General features: G+C 53.2%; 1 protein-coding gene across 2 annotated transcripts in view; it reads left to right on the top strand.

Annotated features, from left to right (window-relative positions):
- Positions 1-18310, top strand: part of MED26 (mediator complex subunit 26) — a 44912-nt gene extending 26602 nt beyond the window's left edge. For both annotated transcript variants that reach the window (XM_084759170.1, XM_084759169.1), the window contains exons 2-3: positions 15146-15220; positions 15756-18310. In XM_084759170.1, the coding sequence (XP_084615296.1) occupies positions 15155-15220; positions 15756-17375 (1686 nt within the window). In that variant the 5' untranslated portion in view covers positions 15146-15154 and the 3' untranslated portion in view covers positions 17376-18310. The remainder of the gene's footprint in view (positions 1-15145; positions 15221-15755) is intronic.
- Positions 18311-20051: the final 1741 nt, after the last annotated feature.

The following is a 20051-nucleotide window of genomic DNA, read 5'->3' as shown; positions in this document are numbered from 1 at the left end:
ATGGTTTGTTACAGAGCGTGCACATAGCATGGCTCCACAGTTCCCTCTTTCTCCTGATGAATTGTCTGGGTGGACCATGTCTGCCCTTCCATCAGTCTGGGTAGATGCTAGCTACAGCTGTAGCTGGACAACCATGAACGGTGCCACTATGAGCGAAGGTGTCGTCATTTGTCTGGACGTGCTGGTCCAGGGCTCTTCTGTGTGTAGTATATTAGCTACTTCTCTATTGCTGTGATAAAGCACCAAGGCCAAGGCAACTTCTAGAAGGAAGAGTTAGTTTACCTCTCCAATCCAGAGACTTAATCCAGCTGGTGCAATAGCACGCACCTTTGGTCCCAGCCCTTGGGAAGCGGAGGCAGGTGGATCTCTGAGCCTGGTCTACAACGTGAATCCCAGGACAGCCAGGGCTGCTACTCAGAGAAACCCTGTCTCAAAAACAACCCTGCTGGGCCAGGGGTAGGGGCTGGGTTGACACCATCGTGGCCTGGAAGTGGGGTGGCTGGCATGGGGTGCTGCCTTGGAATTCCTTCCCTCCACTAAGAAGTGAGACCACTTCTTCCCAGTTTAGCCTCAGGAGTTCTTAGGACAAGACAGACAGCAGCCATGTTCTCTGCCCAAACAGTCCAGGAGGGTCTCCAGCCTAGTTGCTGTAATAGTTCCCTCTCAGACCCCTTGAGCTGGGCCGTCACAGTCCACATCACTCTGAGCACTGCTGTCGTCCAGGCGCCTTCTAGGGTGGCCATAGTGCCGCTTACAGCATTCAACCGCTTTTCTTGTCCAAAGTCCCAGTCTTCTACATTTCTCCAAAAACCAGTGTGGTCAGGCCTGTCTGCTCTTTGCTGCCCACCCACACGGCCCCCCATCCTGGCTAGCCTATATACTCCCACTTGCTCTTCTTTACCCTCAGAGATTTTCTCTATTGCCCCCCTCCATGGAAGGCCCCCAAACACCTCAGCTTCCCACCCCACCTCTGCCTGTACTATTTGAGAAGCTTTTAATCAAGTGTCTGTACCCTTTGAGGTCAGCACTGAGCCGTGGTTCAAGGCCACAAGGCTGTGTGTGTGTTGCTGAGAAAGGGAGCTGAACAGTCACGCAGAGCCAGTATGTGGCCACCAGACTGCCTGTGGCCCAACCCAGCTGTGTGATCTCAGCCAGATCAGTCAGGTGATCTGTCAGTCCCTTGGTTGGCTATTTGTAAGAAGACACAGTCATTTGTGGAGTTCGAGGAGATGCTTAGTAGTAAGGCAGTGCCTGCCTGCTTCCCCTGAGGCTGAGCCCCCGCCGTGTTGGCAGCAGGACCCTAGAGGCCTCTCAGCTTATGTCTGGCTAGTGCAGAGGTGTGACAAGAGGCTAGTTTGGAGCCACCTGGGCCTGGGGAGTGACTAGGAATTTACAAAGAAGTTTCTGGGGTTGGTGACTTGGTGGAACAGTTCTTGTTCAAAAGGTGTGGAACCACTGTGCATTTTAGGAACCTGTTAACTTGACGAGAGGCCAGGCTTCTTTGCATCAGCCATGTGTGGCCTGGGTAGAGAGAGGAAGTTCATGACTGCAGGCAAGCTACTGCAGACAGGGGAGCGAGGCCCCAGGGTGCCCAGGCAAGGGCATCTGGCCTCCTGGGCTGGTTGCTCTAGAGCTGCTGTGTTCCCTGCTGCCAGTGGCAGTATGCAGGATGTGCTTCTCTGTCTTGGGCAGCAAGGGGAAGGAAAGAGTTTGCTTCTATGTTGGGGGACTTAGTTATGTGCTTTTTTGTTTTTTGTAATTGCAGTATATTGTGTCCTGGGCCTTGGATGACAGGGAGGCCCTGTCTCTCACAGGGCTCTGTCCTCCGGCTTTTAGCTGTGGTAGGCTCCTGGGTTTTGGAGTAGTGTTGCAGCCCTATAACTATGTTGGGCTTGTAGTTGGTTCTTGGCCAGAACAGAGTGTTGGTACAGTCCCTTAGTCAGGCAGGAGTAGCCACCAGCCTTGTCCTGGTCCACCAGATGCTGCCCAGGGCCACATGTCTGTCAGTGCCGCAGGGCCTAGTGAGCTGTGGCTGCTTGCTGGTCTGTCCTCACCCTGGGTGGTTCAGGCTTCTCTTTGTCCACTGCCTTGAGACTTCCCTGTCACCAAGTTCCCATGGTTGCTGTGATGTTTGGTGTGCGTGTGCTCTAACGCCTGGCTTTGTGCTTCCCGCCTCCTTACATAATGCTTTGGAATCAGCTTGTCCTTTCTAAGAAGGTACACTGGAGAGCATTTTGTGGTCCTGGCAACTTTCAGGACCACTGCTTTGAAAAGGAAGACTCCCAAAAAGCCAGTTGGCTTTGCTGAGCAAGTGTGGTTTGAAAGAGTAATAGGCCACACCACTGACCAGGGCCTCAATGGGACAAGAGAAGTGGTCTCTATGTGCCTGGCTAGGGTCTCCCCAGCCTGCTCTGGGATAGCATTCTCGTGTTCTTCTGTGAGAATCACTTCTGTCCCTATCATCCCTCACGGGCAGCAGTTGGGTACAGGACAAAGCCTGTTGACCAGACACTGACTTGGTGTTTTCAAGGCTTAGCTTGCCCCAGAAATGTACCCAATTGTTTGCAGTATTGGAGTAAACATGGCACCTAGTAGGAAGAGACATCATCTGTGATGGAAGCCCTGCTATGTCATTGTGCTGGACACATTAGAGAATCAACCAATGGCTGGGTCATCTCTGAGGGGCTCTCTGTGTGCCCTCCCCTTGCTGGAATGGGCAGGCTTTCATGGTGGATGGGAAGTGGGGGGGGGGGGTCCGCGGCACAGTGTCCTTACTGGCTTTGCCTTGGGCCCAGCCTGGGGGGATCTGCTGCTGTTAAAATGACCACAACTTCATCCTGTTGGCATCTGGCAGATGTCACTGGGGGCCAGAATGGGGGAATTTGTTCTTTTCTCCTTGCTGCCTGCGATCAGCGGCCCTGTACCATGCCTCATGCTGGTTTGTGGTGGGCACCAGTAGGTCAGTGACCCACCCCCAGAGTTGACAGCACAAGTACAAGCAGGCTGTGTGTAACATGTCTGTGCCATTGTTTTGAGTCTGCCATTTTAAACTTGGGATATGTAGTGATGATGTTGGTGAGGTATTTGACTGGGCCCTAGGAAAGAACCCCACCCTGTGTCCCACCCATCCCTGCTGGAACATAAGCAAGTGCTCTTAGAAATGTTGGGGCTGGAGAGATGGCTCAGCAGTTAGAGCGCTGGCTGCTCTTTCAAAGGACTCCGTTCAATTCCTAGCACCCACACGACAGCTCACAACTGTCTGTAACTCCAGTTGTTAGGCATCTGACGCGCACGCACGCGCGCACACACACACACAGAGAGAGGCAGAATGGTGATGTGCATAAAATAAAAACAAATCATTAAAAAATGTAAAAAAAAATGCTGTGGAAAAAATCTGTTTTTAAAAGAGAAAGCAATGCTGATAGACGGATAGGAGAAGGGGACTTGGAGCTCTAGAGCTGAGTGGTTGAGACTGGGGAGTGCCACAGTTGTGAACAATACTAGGAGGTGACCAGCTCCCTGCCACATGGAGTGAGTGGGTTTAGCTGCCAAGTGTGCAGACTCAAGGGCCTATGCTTGCCAGGAGCCATTGTTTCTGACTGGGCACTGCTAGTTGGTATTGGCTCTTCTCCCCTCACCCTAGGCACCCCGTGGCTTTCATCCTGTGCTGGTGGCTCTGAACCCTGTCACACCCTGCCTCTTCTAGAGGACTCTGATGCTGACATGAGAGGGCAGTCTTCTGTGGAAAGCACGTGAGGCTGAGCTCTGCACACTCCTAGTAGGTTTAGGGTTGCCATGGAGATCTGGTGAGCCCTCCGACCACTGTTGAGAACAGAAGCTGGTGCTGCATCCGGGGCCTTCCTCAGAGCTGCAGTGTGCCTGCCCCCTGTGTGAATCCCCTGGAAGGCACCATTAAACAAGACCCTAGGTCCCTCACTTGGAGAATAGTGTGGAAACTGGGACTCCAGACAGTTCTTCACAGACGCAGACCACACACCCAGGGTGGGGCAGTGTTCCAGGTACTCTGCCACTTCTTTCTGTCTCAGGGTGGCTGCGGCACTTGCTGCAGGTGCTGTTAACGGGGAGCTCACTGATGTTGGCTCCTACTCCTGGGTCCGGGGTGAAGTACATGGAGACACCACAGGTAGGCTAGAGACTAGGGTGCCTGGCTGAGACTTGACCAGTGCAGCTCAACATGGCTCCTGAGTGCCAAGCCCTGCCTAACCCAGGGTTGGTCTTCCCCACACAGCCGTGGACATGTTGCCTCTCTAGTGCACAGGTGTCTGTGGGGATGCGCTCAGTGCCAGAAAGAGGGGCTAGTGCTCCCCGGTGGGGTCAGATGTGAAACTGGAAGTGTATCTGTGTCTTTGTGTGTTTGCTCGTCAGTCCTAAGGAGACTCCCAGGGTTCTAGGCTGGAACATCCTCACTTCACTGGAGAGATACAGCCCGAGGGATGCTGCTTCTCCTGCCGTGTGGGGCTCATTCCTGCCTTAGGTAACAAAGACCGCTCCTGCTTTGGTGTCACTGCTCCTTTTGTTTGCTTTGTTTTTTGAGACAGGGTTTCTCTGTGTAGCCTTGGCTGTCGTGGACTCGCTTTGTAGACCAGGCTGGCCTTGAACTCACAGAGATCCACCTGCTTCTGCCTCCCGAGTGCTGGGACTAAAGGTGTGTGCCACCATGCCAGGCCACTTCTATTTTTGTATGCTTTGTGATACTTTTCCCCCAGTTTTTCAGTTCTATTAAACTACAGTTGATATAATAAACTGCACATTTGAAGTCTGTAACTTGGTAAACTTGATCCTATGAATGCACGTGTAGCGGCATTTCCCATAGGTATGCAACACGCACACGTCACTACCAAGAAACCCTTTCTTGTTTCTGTTTCTTGGTATTTACAACTGCTGCTCTCCTCTTAGTCATGTAGGATGGGTTGTCTTGCCCTTATTGTGTAAATTGTGCAATATTTTCTCTCTCTCTCTCTCTCTCTCTCTCTCTCTCTCTCTCTCTCTCTCTCTCTCACTCACTCACTCTCACTCACTCACTCTCCTTTTTTGGGTGGTGGAACCTGTCCTTTTCAGCATACTGATTTTGAAGTTTATTCAATTGTACTGTATGTCATGGTTCTTTTTATTGCTGAGTAATAATCCATTCCTTTTTATTATTACGTGTGAGTATGGAGGGAGAGAGAGTGTTTTGAGAATGTGTAACAGTGTGCGTGTGGAGGTCAGAGGGCAGTTTTGTGGAGTCATCTCTCACTTTCCACTTCTATGTGAGTTCCAGGAGCGGAATGCATCCGCAAACACCTTTATCAGCTGAGCTGTCTTGCTAGCCCCAGCATTCCATTTTCACGTGTAGCCACAGTTTGTTTGGATTGGTTTATTTCTTAATTTCGATGCCCACACATGTTTGTATGGGCATGCATATAGAAATCTGAGGACTACTACTTGGAATTTGGATTTTGAGGCTCAACTTAGGTGGCTAGGCTTTCATGGCAAGCATCTTGACCTCCTGAGTCATCTTGTTGGCCCTTGGGTTGTTTTACCTTCCAAGACGATTTTACCACTTTATATTTCCACCAGGAGTGTCAGAAAGACCTAAACCTAGGATTGTGGTGGCACTTGCTTGTCATACCCGTGCTCCTAGGAATGGAGGGGGAGGGTCAGGGGTGGGAGGTCATCCAAATGAATGAATAAAAGAAAGAAAGTGCCGCCGGGCGCACACCTTTAATCCCAGCACTCAGGAGGCAAGAGGCAGGCGGATCGCTGTGAGTTTGAAGCCAGCCTGGCCTACAAAGGAAGTCCAGGACAGCCAAGGCTACACAGAGAAACTCTGTCTCAAAAAAAAAAAAAAAAAAAGAAAGAAAGAAAGAAAGAAAAAAAGAAAGTGCCATTTGCTCATGACTTGTCAACATCTGATAAGGTTAGTTCTCTTAATTTTAACTCTTCGGACTTGCATTTTCCTAGTGACCGGTAGTGTTGCTCCCCTCTGAGTGTGTCGGCTCTTCGTATCACCTGTGGTGAGAGATTTGCGTGGGCTTCCTACTTGCCTGATCATTGATTCCTGTTGTTTTGTTGGTTTCTGTGGGCAGTGTATTTGTGCACATGCATGTCATTCGTGCATGAGTGCGTGTGAAGGGAGAGGGGAGGCGGGTCAGAGAACAGTCTATAGGAGTCTGTTTTCTCCTTCTACTGTGTGTGTCAGGGACTAACAGCAGGTAAAAGGAGCTTGTCAGACTTGGTGGCAAGGCTTTATGTGTTGAGTCTCTGAATTCCACTTAGAGAATCAGCTTGCCACTTTCCCCAAAAGAGTTGCTTGAATTGACATTGGTCTTGCCAGAGTGCAGACCTTGGTGTCTGCTTTCTCAGCTGTAAGTTTTCAATGTTGAAGTTTAATATATAGTGAGATTCATCCATAAATATTTATCTTGATAATTTTTAAATAATTTAACTGAACATTTATTTATTTCATGCATGTGCTGCGCATAAGTGGAGGTCATAGGACAACCTTAGCAGAGTCAGTTCTCCCCCTGGAGCTATGGGATTGAACTCAGGTTGTCAGGCTTGGTTTGTAGGTATTTTGTAAACTTTCAGTTAATACTATAGGAAGAAAAATGTTTGAAACGAAGCGTCTCTGCCTTACTATGGTAGAGCTCGGCAGAGATAGTAATGTAGCAAATGCTTTCAGCAGGCAGAGCGACAACAGGTTGTCAGGCTTGGTGTCACGCACCTTTACCCGCTCGGTCATCTCTTGGGCCCTTCATACGTACTTGGTGTTGTCAGTAGGGGCTGGCTTAGAGTCTGTAGCTTGTGAGCTTTGGTGGAGACTCTCCTTCCTGTATCTCTGCTCAGAAGATGCCCTAAGAGCTTCCCAAGAACTGACATGCATCTAGGGTGTGGCTTTCACCTCTCTTCCTGTTTGAAAGACCTCTTTTGGCTTTTTCTTGCCTAATTGACCAGAGCCTACGGTCCAGAGTTGAGTAGAAGTGACCGCCCATTTCTTGTGGCTGCTCTCAGGGAGGAGACAAGTGTGGTCTTGCTGTAGTGGGGCAGGTTCTCTCTGCTCTCAGCGACTGGGTTTCTCCAGGGCCAGCTGCCCTGCCATCCTGCTGTCTGTCAGGCCTGGGCTTTCCGTTGGGCTTCCTCTACCACCCACATGCCTCGCTTTCCAGGGGGTAAGTTTCTCCTCTCCCTCTGCTGCTTTCTTTCCTTGCTTGTTCACACAAGTGTCCTCACCTCGCTGCTGAGACACTGACGGGGAGAGCAGGTGAGGTGGGTCATGAGCCAGGCTAGCTGGCACCCGGTGCGTGGAGAGACACACGTCTTGCTCAATGTAGCTCATGGTACTTGGTCCTTGAACACTGCCTGCCTGTCCCCAAGTAATGCATGTTGTTTCCATAAGGTGACAGGGAGCTGCTGAGATCAAGCACTCCATGTGTGGTGCCTTCAATGTGGTCACCTCCAGCAGGTGTTGGGCTGGTTGACCTTGGTCTGCAGGTAGAGGCTAGCCGCCTGTGGCTCCGTAGGACACATGGCCTTCTAGACGGCAGGATTCACACAGAATAGCTTGCATTCAGTTTTAATTTTTTTTAAATATATTTTTGAGATTGGGCAACCTGGAACTTGATATGCAGACCAGGCTGGCCTCAAACTCATAGGGCGCTTCCTGCCTCTGCTCTCTTGGGACTTGTCTGTACCACACGTGTGCCAGTTGCCCTCTGAGGTCAGGAGAGAAGTGGAGCGGCTCGAATGGGTATGGATGGTGTAAGCCACCAAGTGGGTGCTGGGAAATCAAACCCTGACCTTCTGCAAGAACAAATGCTCTTAACTGCTGAGCCGCCATCTCTCCCGCTAGGTGTTGTATTTTTGTTTGTTTCCTACCACTCCCCACTTCCGTGTTTTGTTTTGGAGATGAGGTTCACTTTCTGTAGTCTGGGCTGGCCTTAAGCTTACTGTACTTCTCTTGAGTGTTGGGATCACAGGCATGCAGCACCACAGTGAGCTGTGTAATAGTGTTCACGTATGTGCAGGAACATGCGTATGTGCACACACATTAAATGCACGCACATGTGGAGGTCAGAGAAGAGGTACCTATAATCTTCCTCCTTATCCTCATTTTCGAGGCAGTATGTGTTGGTGGCCTGAAGTAGGCTTGCCTGGCTAGCCAGTGAGCTCCAGGGACCTGCCTGTACCCTTCCTCCCGCTGGGATGGCAAGCACACACCAGCATACAAATCCAACAATTCTCTGTCTGGCTCCAAGTAGGCTAGTTGAAACAACTTTTTCTGCCAGGCAAAGGTGGCGTATGCCTATTTTGTTTTTGTTTTCCTCCAGGTTTTCAAGACAGGGTCTCTCTGTGTAGCCTTGGCTGTCCTGGACTAGCTTTGTAGACCAGGCTGGCCTCGAACTCACAGCGAGCCGCCTGCCTCTGCCTCCCGAGTGCTGGGATTGAAGGCGTGCACCACCACGCCCGGCCTAAGAAACAACTTTTCAAAGTACAAAATCCTTCAAAAAAAAAGTACAAGCTGTAAAAGTTACTATTTAATATTTATTTAGTCATATGTATGGTCACACATGTAAGCTGCCCTGGAGGCTAGACTTGGTTTCTGTGGGAGAGAAGCTGGGCTCAGGTGGGCACCTGGTCATGCTTTGAGCTGACGAAGTATACCATGTGGCTCCCACCATCTGCTGCTCACCAGCCTGGGTGCACGCACAGCCACATTGCCTGTGCTTAGGTGGCTCAGGAGACTGCTTCCTAACAGTTCCTCAAAGCTGGCTCATTCTTGTTTGAGATCTGCTTTCTGTACAAGGTGTGGACTGTGTTCCCTCCTCTGGTGTTGGGGGCCATTTCCAGTCTCCTGTAGCTGGTGTTCCTAGTAGCTCTTCCAGCAGGGAGGGGCCTGGTAGAGGAGCCCCACCCACCCTTTTGTCCTCAGACACTTGGTGATCAGGACCCTGTTTTGGGGATTGATGGCAGACATAGAAAGCTGTGCCTGGCTTGCAAGCTTTCCAGTTTATATATGTGGGATCTCAGTGCACTCAGGAAGGGTCTGGGTACTGGATGGAGAGTCTGCAGAATTTGCTTTGCTCTTGGAGCAGTTTGTAGACATTGTATGGAGACAGAGCCGCCTGCCAGCCCTTCCCTTTGCTCTCCAGTAGCCTCTGTTGCATGCAGATAGCTGTGTCTGCTGCTGTCCCTAGCTCTGGGTTTCTCATTTCCTGGGCCAAGTTGTGGCTCGTGGTGGTATGCTCTGCCTGTTGGTGCGCTTGGCTTCTTTCAGGGCAGGCAGGGCCACTTGCAACCACATAGGTGCTTGCTATTCCTCAAGGAGCAGCTGGGTCCTGTTGATAGGGAAATGCTTCTTTGTAAGTGGTGGCTCTGCTCCACCGTGCTTCCTCTGAGAATCTTCAAGGGGAAACCTAGCCCCTGTGAGTTTGAGGCACCCCCAGGATCCTGGTGGAGAAAGCTGCCTTAACCAGGCACCACAGGAGACCACACAATCTGCAAGGCTAATGGCACTGGGATGTATACCCCCACCAAGCTCCCCAACTCATCCAGGTATTGGGCAAGGACAACCAAGAGACTGCTGCTCCTAGAGCATGCTCTTCAGGGGCAGCAGGGGCAGCACACTGAGGGCCCACGGATTGCCTGCTCCTGGGGCCGGCTGTGGCATGCTTTGGTTTGGAATGGAAGCACAACTTGCTTGCTGATCAACACTGCCAGAGTCTGAGTTCAGTGGGCTCTATAAATGTTTGCCTAGACCATTCTTCATTAGAAAAAAAAAAAAAACCCACGTAAAACCCACAAGACACTGTTGGTTCTTCAAGGGATGTTGGTGCTGAAGCCTCAGTTGAGGCTGCTGGACAGGTCCTGCGGACTGTGCTGCACAGATGTGGCTGCAGGGGCTGCTGCTGGCAGTGCTTGGGAGTGCTAGCCAGATGGTGAGGCACTAGGCCACTAGCAGGCTCTCAGGCTCTCTCTGTACACACGAGCTTGGAGATACCATCGGGCATGAATTGTGCTCATATCTACCTGGTCTTGGTTCTTCAACAACCCTTTAAAAGGGAAGTGGCACAGCACTGAGGCCATCGGGAGGGTCTAGCTTCAAGGAGCTGTGCGACCTGTGTGCTTCTCTGCTGTTGAAGTTTGGGTCAAGTACGTCACCAGGTGCTAGCACACTAGCTTATTGCACCCCACCCACTCAAAAAAAAGCACCAGGCTGCCCTTTTCTGCCTTTTGTGGTCCATGTGAACCTTCCTGCCCTGCATAGACTCAGTTTCCTCACTGTAAAGTTAAGCTGCACAATCCTTGGGTCCCATTAGTGCCAGTGCCTCTGGGCTACAATGGCAGCTGCCAGCATGAGGGATTTTTTTGGTCAGCTGGTAGCTGACCCGGGAGGACACTGGGACTTGGTTCCTTGCTTCAGCTTGTGGCTGGAACCCCCATTAGTCGTCGTCTCTCAGGTCCCCAGGGTTTCCCATCACAGCTCTGGGGTAGGAATCTGTTGGTGCTGTGCTACTAAGGGAACCGAGAGCCACCATGAGGCCCAGTTCCTCCCACTGGGCTTCATTTTAAAGAGGACTCTAAGCCTTTGCTGGGGACAGAGTTTGAAAAGACAGTCTGCTCTTCTGGAGAGACCAGAGATGTGAGTTGATTCCAGAGTGTGTATGCGAATGGCCTTCCACTTTCTGCGGCTCAGCTGAGGATGCTGGGGAGTGTCGAGCAGGAGGCAGGGCTGGGCAAGCAGCACTCCTACACCCCTCCACGAGATGCCCCCCCCCCAACCTTGGCATCCTCTACCTTGCCTTTTGTACCCCTCAGCTTTTACCTAGTTTTCTTTGCTGTGCCTATGTCCCTCAAGAACCTGGCCAGGCTGTGCAGGCACCCTTCTTAAACTTAACAAGCCTGTGCATGGGAGCTCTTGAGTTAGCACCGTACCAATGGGGACTCTGTGTGAATCCTGTTAGAGGGGTGCAGGAGACGTGCCTGGAGTTGAGCCCCAGTGAGTGGTCTGAGTGTGGTAGCTCAGATCTGTCAGAGCAGCTCAGGAGCTGTCCGGGTTCTCTGAAGTGCTCCAGGGGTCTCTTTGTAGCCTGAGTTGAGTTAGGCAGTCCTGTTGTCCATCCCTAGTAGTGACACAAGGTCCTGGCGACACTGGCAAGAAACATTGACTCTACCTCCACCTCCCAGAGTCTCCTAGATCCAGAGAGACTCCAAATAGTCCTGCTTGTGAGGGGTGGTATTCGCCATGTCTGGCTCTCGGCAGTGCCAGACCTGGTGTTTTCTGTCTGGCTTGCTTCTCTTCCTCAGTTCACAGTGCGTTGAGCTGCAGGTTTCATGGGTTTGCCTAGCAGGAATTGTGAGTCAGCACAAGGTGTGGCCTGGGAATGGAGGTGAGGAGAGCCTTTCTGAGCCCAATTTTGTGGTCCCTGCCTAATAATAAGTGTATGGCCCTGGGTGTTAACAAAGTGCCCAGCATAATCAATTTAACAGGGGAGAAAGCTGGGTGGTGGCAGCTCATGCCTTTAATCCCAGCACTCGAGAGGCAGAGGCAGGTGGATCTCTATGAGTGCAAGGCCAGCCTGGTCTACAAAGGGAGTCCAGGACAGCCAAGGCTACACAGAGAGACAGGGTTTTGAAAAACCAAAGTCAAACCAAAACAAAACAAAAAAACCAAAACACAGAGGAGAAACACTGGTTTATTTATTTATTTTTGCTTGCTGTACATTGAGGTGGGAGCATGTGGCAGACATGATCATCTCATGACACCAAGAAAAGGGGAGGGGGTGTGGGACAAAGAACCTAATGTTTCCTTAGAGTATGCTCCCAGTGGCCTGGCTTTGTCCACTAGGCTCTTCCTCAAGACTCCCTCATGAATATTCATGTTACATCTGGGCCTGTGGTTGTTCCTTTCCCCACCTCTGTACAGTCACCACAGGGATGCCACCTGTTTCCTTAGTATTCCTGCTGGCCACTGCGACTGTGCCTCCCCACGGGCATTGGAACCACTGTGCACAGGCAGGTCCCCAGCAATGCAAATGAATGGGCAGAGCCTGTCACTGATGGGAAAGGGAGAGGAGGCAAGCTTGGCTATACAGATTGATCCGTGTCTGTTCAGCAGCCTGGTGCCTGAGCTCTCCTGATGGGAAAGCCATTTGGCAAGGAGCTTGGGAGTATTTGGGCACTGGGAATGGGTCCCAAAGGGAAAAGGCACCAAGCTGTTCCTAGCAACGGCAGGCTGTAAATGGCCCTCAGGCCTGCAACAAGGACTCTGAGCTACAAACCTGCCCCAAAGCTGCCCTTCAGAGCACTGTGAAGAGCACCCTAGGCAGACACACAGGTTCAAGGAACAACCAAGAAAAGATGGGTGATGCGTTATGGTGGTGGCAGTAGACTAGCCCAAATAGCCTTGTCCTAGTGGCAGGGCACCTGAACCTACCTGCCAGTTCACGTCACTTGTTCTAGCTCTTTCTGGCTTTCTTCGTAGGCAGGTTAGCCTGCTCTGACCACTGCTGTGATGTTTGGTCTACTTGTACTGGTTCCGGTGTAGGCCATGTAGGTGTAACAGGTGGGTCCTCGGGTGAGTGACCTGCAGGGGGATACACATTTCCCTCAGGTCCTCCTGGAAGCCCACACTGGTAAGGTGGACCTCAGACTGGACATAGCCATGGGACACCACCACCGAGGCAGGATCCCTAGACCTTGGTCCATGAGGCCCACATTGGGCACTATGGCTGGTCTGTTCACTGTTCAGCATTTATTTCTTGGTGCTTTCTGATATGCCAACCCAATACCTGGTTCCCCTAGGTGTTCTGCCCCCCTTCTCCTGTCTGGGAGCAGAATGGTGTCTGTCCAAGGACAAGGACGCTCTGTGCTGCCAGGCTACTGGGCTTCGGCAGATTCCTCTCTGCAAGGACTGCTGGATCAGGAGTATGTAGGGACCCAGGACTCTAAATATACCAGGGTGAGCTCACTGGGTGGAGATGAAGCTGTGGAGCAAGGCCGTGCGCCCAGGCCAGGGAACACTGACTTACTTGTGTCTTCCTTTTACATGGAGTCCCCCTACCCCAGTTCAGAGGAGCCATGCTCTAGGTAGGTCACCACCATGGGGCAGGCAGCAGGGCCAGTGGGCGGCAGACTGCTCTCTGGTCACCACACCTTCTCTTCCAAGGACGCAAAGCCCTGAAGAAAGGGAAGAATGGTGGCTTCGTTCAGCTAGAAATGGGCAGGCTAGGAAAGCTAGAGATGCCTGTGGTTTATAGGCTGTCTACTTCCTGGTCTGGGAACCAACCTGGTGGGCATTACTAAGATGTGGAGTAGAGACAGGAACATTTCTGGATTACCCATGTGAGTCGGAGAGCTGATATGATCAGGACTCTGGGTAGAGGGAGAGCCGGGGGCTCAGGGATACCATGCCCTCCTGAAACTAGGAACAGCACTTAGGTGGCAGACAGTAGGAAAATGGATCCCCCACAAGACCCTCAAGCAAAACATGTGGGGACTCAGCCAGCATAGATCAGGACATCCCAGGAGACTGACACCACTGACCTGCAGGCCAATCTTCTGGTCACTGGTTGCTTATGGTGTGCCATGGAGCAACCGAGGAAGGGAGGGGCTAGCTGCCACCTCCTCAAATGCTGGAGCCACTGCTTAGCACTCAGAAAGTCTACGGGGGGGGGGTGGTGAGGGTGGTGGACTGAAGTCTTAAGCGACCCCCAGCACCGATATGAAGCCAGATAGAGGATCGTGGGTGCTGCTGGGTTGACATTCAGCCAACAGCCTGGACTGATGAGCATGGGCATGCCTGGTTTTACCAGAGGAAGTGCTTTTCCTTGTGACCAGTGTGGCAGGTGACAGCATGTGCTGTCAATGTGTGGTACAGGTGGGATGGAGGGAGATTGGGGCTGTGGCCAGCCAGCGTGTCTACCAAGACCCTTCAGTGCCATGGCACCACCCTTTGTGGTTCTAAAGTCTGCACATGTATTACCCACCAAGTAGGTTTGCATGTGCCCTGATGTTCAAATGCAGAGAAGTGTGTCATTTTATAGATCCAGTTTGTCAGTAGTCTTCTTTGATGGTTGATGCTCTGGACTCAGGAGCACGTCATCCCACAGATGCAGATCCTCTCCTGCATCCTCCTGCTTGATTTGAGCTTGCCTGGAGCTCCCTGAAGCAACATTTCCATATGCAGAGCACGTGTGTGGAGCACGTGTGCGCATATGCATAAAGTTGATGCTGGGAGTCCTCGATCATTCCTCCACCTGGTCACTGAGACAGGGTCTCAGGATCTAATCTGGAGCTCACCAACATGGCTAGTCTCACTGGGCAGCTTGCTCTAGGGACCCCACTTGTTTCTTTCAAAGCTGCAGTTACAGGGGCCACCCTGCCCACCTGGTGGTAACATGGGTTCTGGTCCTTAGGCGTGCAGAGCGAACACTAGCTATTGAGCCGTCTCCTTACCCCCTCTGAGCAAGCGCCATGTGTGGTGCTGTGCTGTGCTGCGCTGCATTTTGCTCAGTGTCTGCTTTCTGGAACATAGCGCACGTGCGCGCCCCCCCCCCCAATACCCCAAGGCTATTTGTCCTCTCCAGCCCCTCCCACTGCATTGCTGCATTTGCCAGGGTAGCTGCACTGTGCAGTCCCATCAGTCAGTGACGTATGGAAGGGCTGGCTGTCACAGAGCGGGGTCCCAAACATGACCCTGTGGATTGTTAGCATCCCTATCACCATGAAGCTCAGCACCTGTGCAGACCCTGCCTGTTGTACACAGAGCCTCTCAGTGTCTCTGGCCTTCTCTCATCTGGGTTCTTGGGGCTGCATTGCTGCTCAGAGGTTGTGTTCCAGCGGCCCTCCTTCTGGCCGTGTGACATATACATCTTAGTTTGTGATGTTTTACTTTGTTCAGAGAATCTCTGAAGACCTGAGGCTGTGTGTGTTGTATGTGGTAAGTCCTCCAGCCTAGGATCCCGACAGCAGAGCTGCCCATTAGAGCAGGGCAAGTCCTTTTCATGCGCACCCTGTGATGGCACTGCTGACCCTGAGAGATGGTGACAAGGGCTTTGGCGTGCACCTTACAGGGCCCTGGGCTGCTGGGCTTTCCTCAGGAGAGAGTAGAACCCTGAGTTGATACATGGCTCTTGTTCTTCAGATCCGGAATATGGTGGCAGTGTTGGAAGTGATCTCCAGTCTGGAGAGATACCCCATCACCAAAGAGGCACTGGAGGTGAGAGCCCTGGCCCTACCCTGGGTGGAATGGGAGGTGAGGGTAGCCCCAGGCAGCTTCTCTTCCTGTGGCATAGGCTCCTGGAGGCCTTCATGGGACCCTTTGGGACATTGGTTTTCCCAAGGGACTCTCCAAGCAAGAATGGAGGCTTCCAATCACATAGCTGGGCTCCTTCCCACACAGCATTTGGGGACACTGTCTGACTTGTGCTCCAGGCAACAGGTTAGTGGGTCCTGTCCTCTCTTTGGGAACCAGGTCTTAAGCCGTAAAATGCACTCACCTGGATACCCTGGTAGAACAGCCTTGTGACCTGCATGGCACAGACTCTGCAGGTGCCAGGAACGAGTAGACCTGTTCCTGAGAAAGCCACTGAGTCCCAGATCTGAGGGTCATGCTGCCACAGAGCACTGGGCACGCCCACGCTGTATGGAAGGAGCGGGCAGTTGGAGAGCTAGTAAGGAAGGGGCGATGTCCCTGGCTCCCCTGTTCTGCATGCTGTGTCCCCATCCTATAAGCATGTCGCTCTTGGTTGTAGGAGACACGGCTAGGGAAGCTCATCAATGACGTCCGCAAGAAAACCAAGAACGAGGAGCTGGCCAAGCGGGCCAAGAGGCTGCTGCGCAGCTGGCAGAAGCTCATTGAGCCCGTGCACCAGAACGAGGTGGCGCTACGCGCGCTGGCAGGGGCTGCGGGCTCTGCCAATGGGGGCGCACACAACTGCCGGCCGGAGGTGGGGGTGGCCGGTGCCCCTAAGAGCATCCAGGACCTGAAGAAGCGCAATGACATCCAGAGGCTCCCCGGGCAACGGCTGGACAGGCTGGGCAGCCGTAAGCGCAGGGGCGACCAGCGGGACCTGGGCCACCCGGGGCCACCTCACAAAGTTTCCAAAGCCAGTCCTGACCCCCTGGTCCCCAGCGCATCCCCTCTCCCCACCAATGGGATCAGCGGGAGCCCAGAGAGCTTACCCAGCCCCCTGGACGGCAGTGGGCACTTGGGCCCTGACGGCAGCCGCCTGGAGCCCAGCGAGAACGAGAAGCACAGCAACAAGATCCCCGTGAACGCCGTGCGGCCACGCCCCAGCTCCCCAGGCTTGGGCAAGCTCCCCATGCCCTGCCTACAGACCAAGGCTGCACAGCTGCCGCAGCTGGACAGGGCGGATGAGCCCCCAGGCCCTCCCCATCCTAGAGGGTCCTCTCGCTGCTCCTTCAGCCCCCGGAACTCACGGCACGAGGGCTCCTTTGCCCGGCAGCGGAGCTCATACACATCCAAGGGCCCAGTGTCTAGCCCCTCCCCACGGCCCCAGCCACTGGACACCACGCAGGTGCCATCCCCACTCCCACTGGCCCAGCCACCCACACCCCCTGTGCGGCGGCTAGAGCTGCTGCCCAGTGCTGAGAGCCCCGTGCACTGGCCGGAACATCCCGAGGGCCACCCACGGCTAACGGGGCTGGCCTGCAGGGCTGGGTTGTCCCCAGATTCTTCCAAGGCGGACAGTGATGCTGCCTCTTCGGGCGGCTCAGACAGCAAAAAGAAAAAGAGGTATCGACCTCGAGACTACACGGTGAACTTGGACGGGCAGGTGGCTGAGACCGGAGTCAAGCCTGTGCGGTTAAAAGAGCGGAAGCTCACCTTTGACCCCATGACCAGACAGATCAAACCTCTGACCCAGAAAGAGCCAGTGCGGGCTGACAGCCCCACACCCACGGAGCAGCTCCCTAGGACAGAGCTGGACCAGCAGGAGGCCAAGGCCAGCCTCCAGAGCCCTTTTGAGCAGACGAACTGGAAGGAGCTGTCGCGTAACGAGATCATACAGTCCTACCTGAGCCGCCAGAGCAGCCTGCTGTCCTCATCAGGCGCGCAGACCCCAGGAGCGCACCACTTTATGGCTGAGTACCTGAAGCAGGAGGAGAGCAGTCGGCGAGGGGCCCGGCAGCCCCACGTGCTGCTGCCACTGCCCACGCCTACTGACCTCCCAGGCCTCACGCGGGAGGTCACGCAGGACGATCTGGACAGAATCCAGGCCCAGCAGTGGCCAGGGGTGAACGGGTGTGAGGACACACAGGGTAATTGGTATGACTGGACGCAGTGCATATCGCTCGACCCGCATGGCGACGATGGGCGCTTGAACATTCTGCCTTATGTCTGCTTGGACTGAGCGCCTGGCCTGGCCATCAAGTGCATTCCCACCTTGTAGGGGCTAAGTGGCCAGCCGGGAGGGCGGGCGTGAGGCCCGCTCTCTGCCCTCCTTTTGTGAAATGCTGCTACCAGTTTACTAACGATTGCAAAGGAAGGGCCGCTTGGAGGGGCAGATGGCCAAGGGTGTCCAGCTATGAAGCGTTAGCCCCCCAGCCCAGAAGAGGTGCAGAGCCCCCTCTAGCACCGAAGGCGGGGAGCTCAGTGGCTGGCTGGCAGGCGGGCAGGCACAGGAACCCTGTGGGAGAGGTTACCTTAACAGCAACAGACACACATCTCATCTCTGTATCTCCTGCTCTTTGACTCTGGTGTCTTTCAGGCACAGGCCTCTCCGGCCTCTGCTGAGCCAGTGTTTTCTTTTCCTTCGTTTTGTGTGCTGGAAGCTTTTCTGCTGTGGTGAGCCTGGCGTTGTGTGGGTGGCCAGCCTAACCCACACTGCACAGGCGTCCTACCTGTTTGTATATGGTTTCAGTTCAATCCCAGTTCTTAAAGAAATGCTGCAGAAACTTCAGTTTTCTCGTTTATTTTACCCTCTTTTCCACCCAACCACCAGTCAAGTGACTTCCCCTGTCCTTCTCCTTTCCTGCACATCTCTAGAAAATGTCACCTTTCTAGAGCCCTCAACCCCAAAGTTCCTGAGGGTGCTACTGGCCTGAGTTGCCCTGCAGGGCGAGGGGAGAGCCGTCTGTTCGCTGAAAACACTCATAACCATTCCTTTAGATTCGTTTGCCTTATGGTTGTCATAAACGCGATTTGCAAAAACAAGGAGCCTTAGTGAATGTACAGTACCTAGCTTCTGTGTTCACGCAGAAGGAGCAACTTTGCTATTTGGTCCAGTAAGTGGACAACTTGTGATATAAATGTGGAAATAAAAAAAAAGAACATTTGCACAAACTAGTTTTGGAATCATTTCTCATTTGCACTTGTGTACAGCTAAATCTTGCCTTTCCTCACAGGAAAGTCCCTGCGGCCCACAGCCATATCCATTGGGCTAGCCTTGACGGCACACCATTAGCTTTCCGTTGTGGCAGCAGGCAAGGCCAAACGTATCAGCTTGGTCACCCACCTAGAGAAGCCGCTGCAGGCAGGCAGTGTAGCTTAGTGACACAGTTTACACCTTCCCTGCCCACCAGTACTTTCTGTACATGGCCCCAGCCCTGGACTAGTGGCTGCCATACAGACAGGTGCCTGCTAAGGCTTCTTCACCATTATAATGATCTAGTTTTCTCCCCTCCTCAAAAATCAATAAACCAGAATTGGGTTTCTGGGTTTTTTTTTTTTGTTTTTTCCACTCTGCTTAATCTCGTAGATGAGTAAAGAGTTACTTATAACAGCTGGGCATGGTGGCGCACGCCTTTAATCCCAGCACTCGGGAGGCAGAGGCAAGGTGGATCCCTGTGAGTTCGAGGCCACAAAGCGAGTCCAGGACAGCCAAGGCTACACAGAGAAACCCTATCTCAAAAAACCAAAAAAAGAAGAAAAAAGTTACTCATAAAACAGCAGTTGAACGGGCTGATCCTAGACTCTTCCTTCTGGTCTTCAGTACCACAGCGAACCAGAATCCGTTTCCGAGCCAGGAGGAAATTTCTGAGGTTTGGTGCAGGATGGTCCACTCCCATTAAAGGGCCATTTGAGGTGGGAACCCAGCCTTGTGACCCTGAGCCAGTGTTCACTCCTGAGCACAAAAGGCTTCCACAGAGTTGCCAGGGCAAATCAAGTGAGGCCGCCTGACAGTGCTCTGTCCAAAGAAGTGCTCGTGGCTACTTTCCTAATCTTGCACCCAGTTGGAGGGCATTAGACCCCTGCTTTGGGACAGACCACTTATTACTCAGATCCCAACCTGCAGAGACTGCCACACCTGGGTTGAGTATCCAGCAAGCCCCGGGGTACAGAAGGGAGCTACAAAGACACCCCAGCATTCAAGGGGCTCGCGCTATGCTGCCAATTTCCTAACAGCTAATAAAGTCACTGTAAAGGAGAAAGTTGAGGTCGTTGAGATGGCTCAGCAGATAAATGCTTGCTGCCACCAGAGGACCTGAGTTTGGTTCCCTGGACCCACATGGTGGGAGGGGGACAACAGTCCTCCTCTGACCCCCACTGTGTGCACAAACACGCTCGTGCTCCGCCTCCATAAATGAAAGCACCTCTTCTCCCACAAGCACTTAAAAGCACACGATCTTCGGAATCGAGTTTTGTAATCTAGGATCTCGGTACTAAAGTCTTGTCCTGCCTCAGGGCTTTTGCCAGCAGCCTTCAGCGGGCATTGTCCCCGTCTGCAGAGCTCGGCGGACAGTTGAAGGAGGCGCCGAGCCCCGGGCTTCGCTCGGCTGGTCTGTGAGGGGAAGGTGACACCTACCGCACAGCTTCCGAGGACCCGGCGTCGTCCGGAGGGTTTAACTCAAGCGGTTTCTTCCCGCCCACCCCCCAACCCCCAAAAGATCTTTTGTTAGTCCTCTCCGCGCCCCAGGTACCCGCTTCCCCTGCCACAAGTGGGCGGGCCCGCTCCGCGCACGCGCGCGGCCCACGCCCCGCCCCTTCCGGAAGGCGCTCGAGTAGGGTTGGGGGGGGAACTCTCGCCAGAGACGACTTGCAGACGCGTCGGCGGTCGCGCAGTGATGACGCGACGGGCGGTGGCCAA

This window comes from Acomys minous (assembly GCF_964271855.1).
Source record: "Acomys minous genome assembly, chromosome: 15".
In the NCBI taxonomy this organism is placed as follows: Eukaryota; Metazoa; Chordata; class Mammalia; order Rodentia; family Muridae; genus Acomys; species Acomys minous.
The sequence above is the reverse complement of the archived record's forward strand: the minus strand, read 5'-3'. Positions and strand labels throughout refer to the sequence as shown.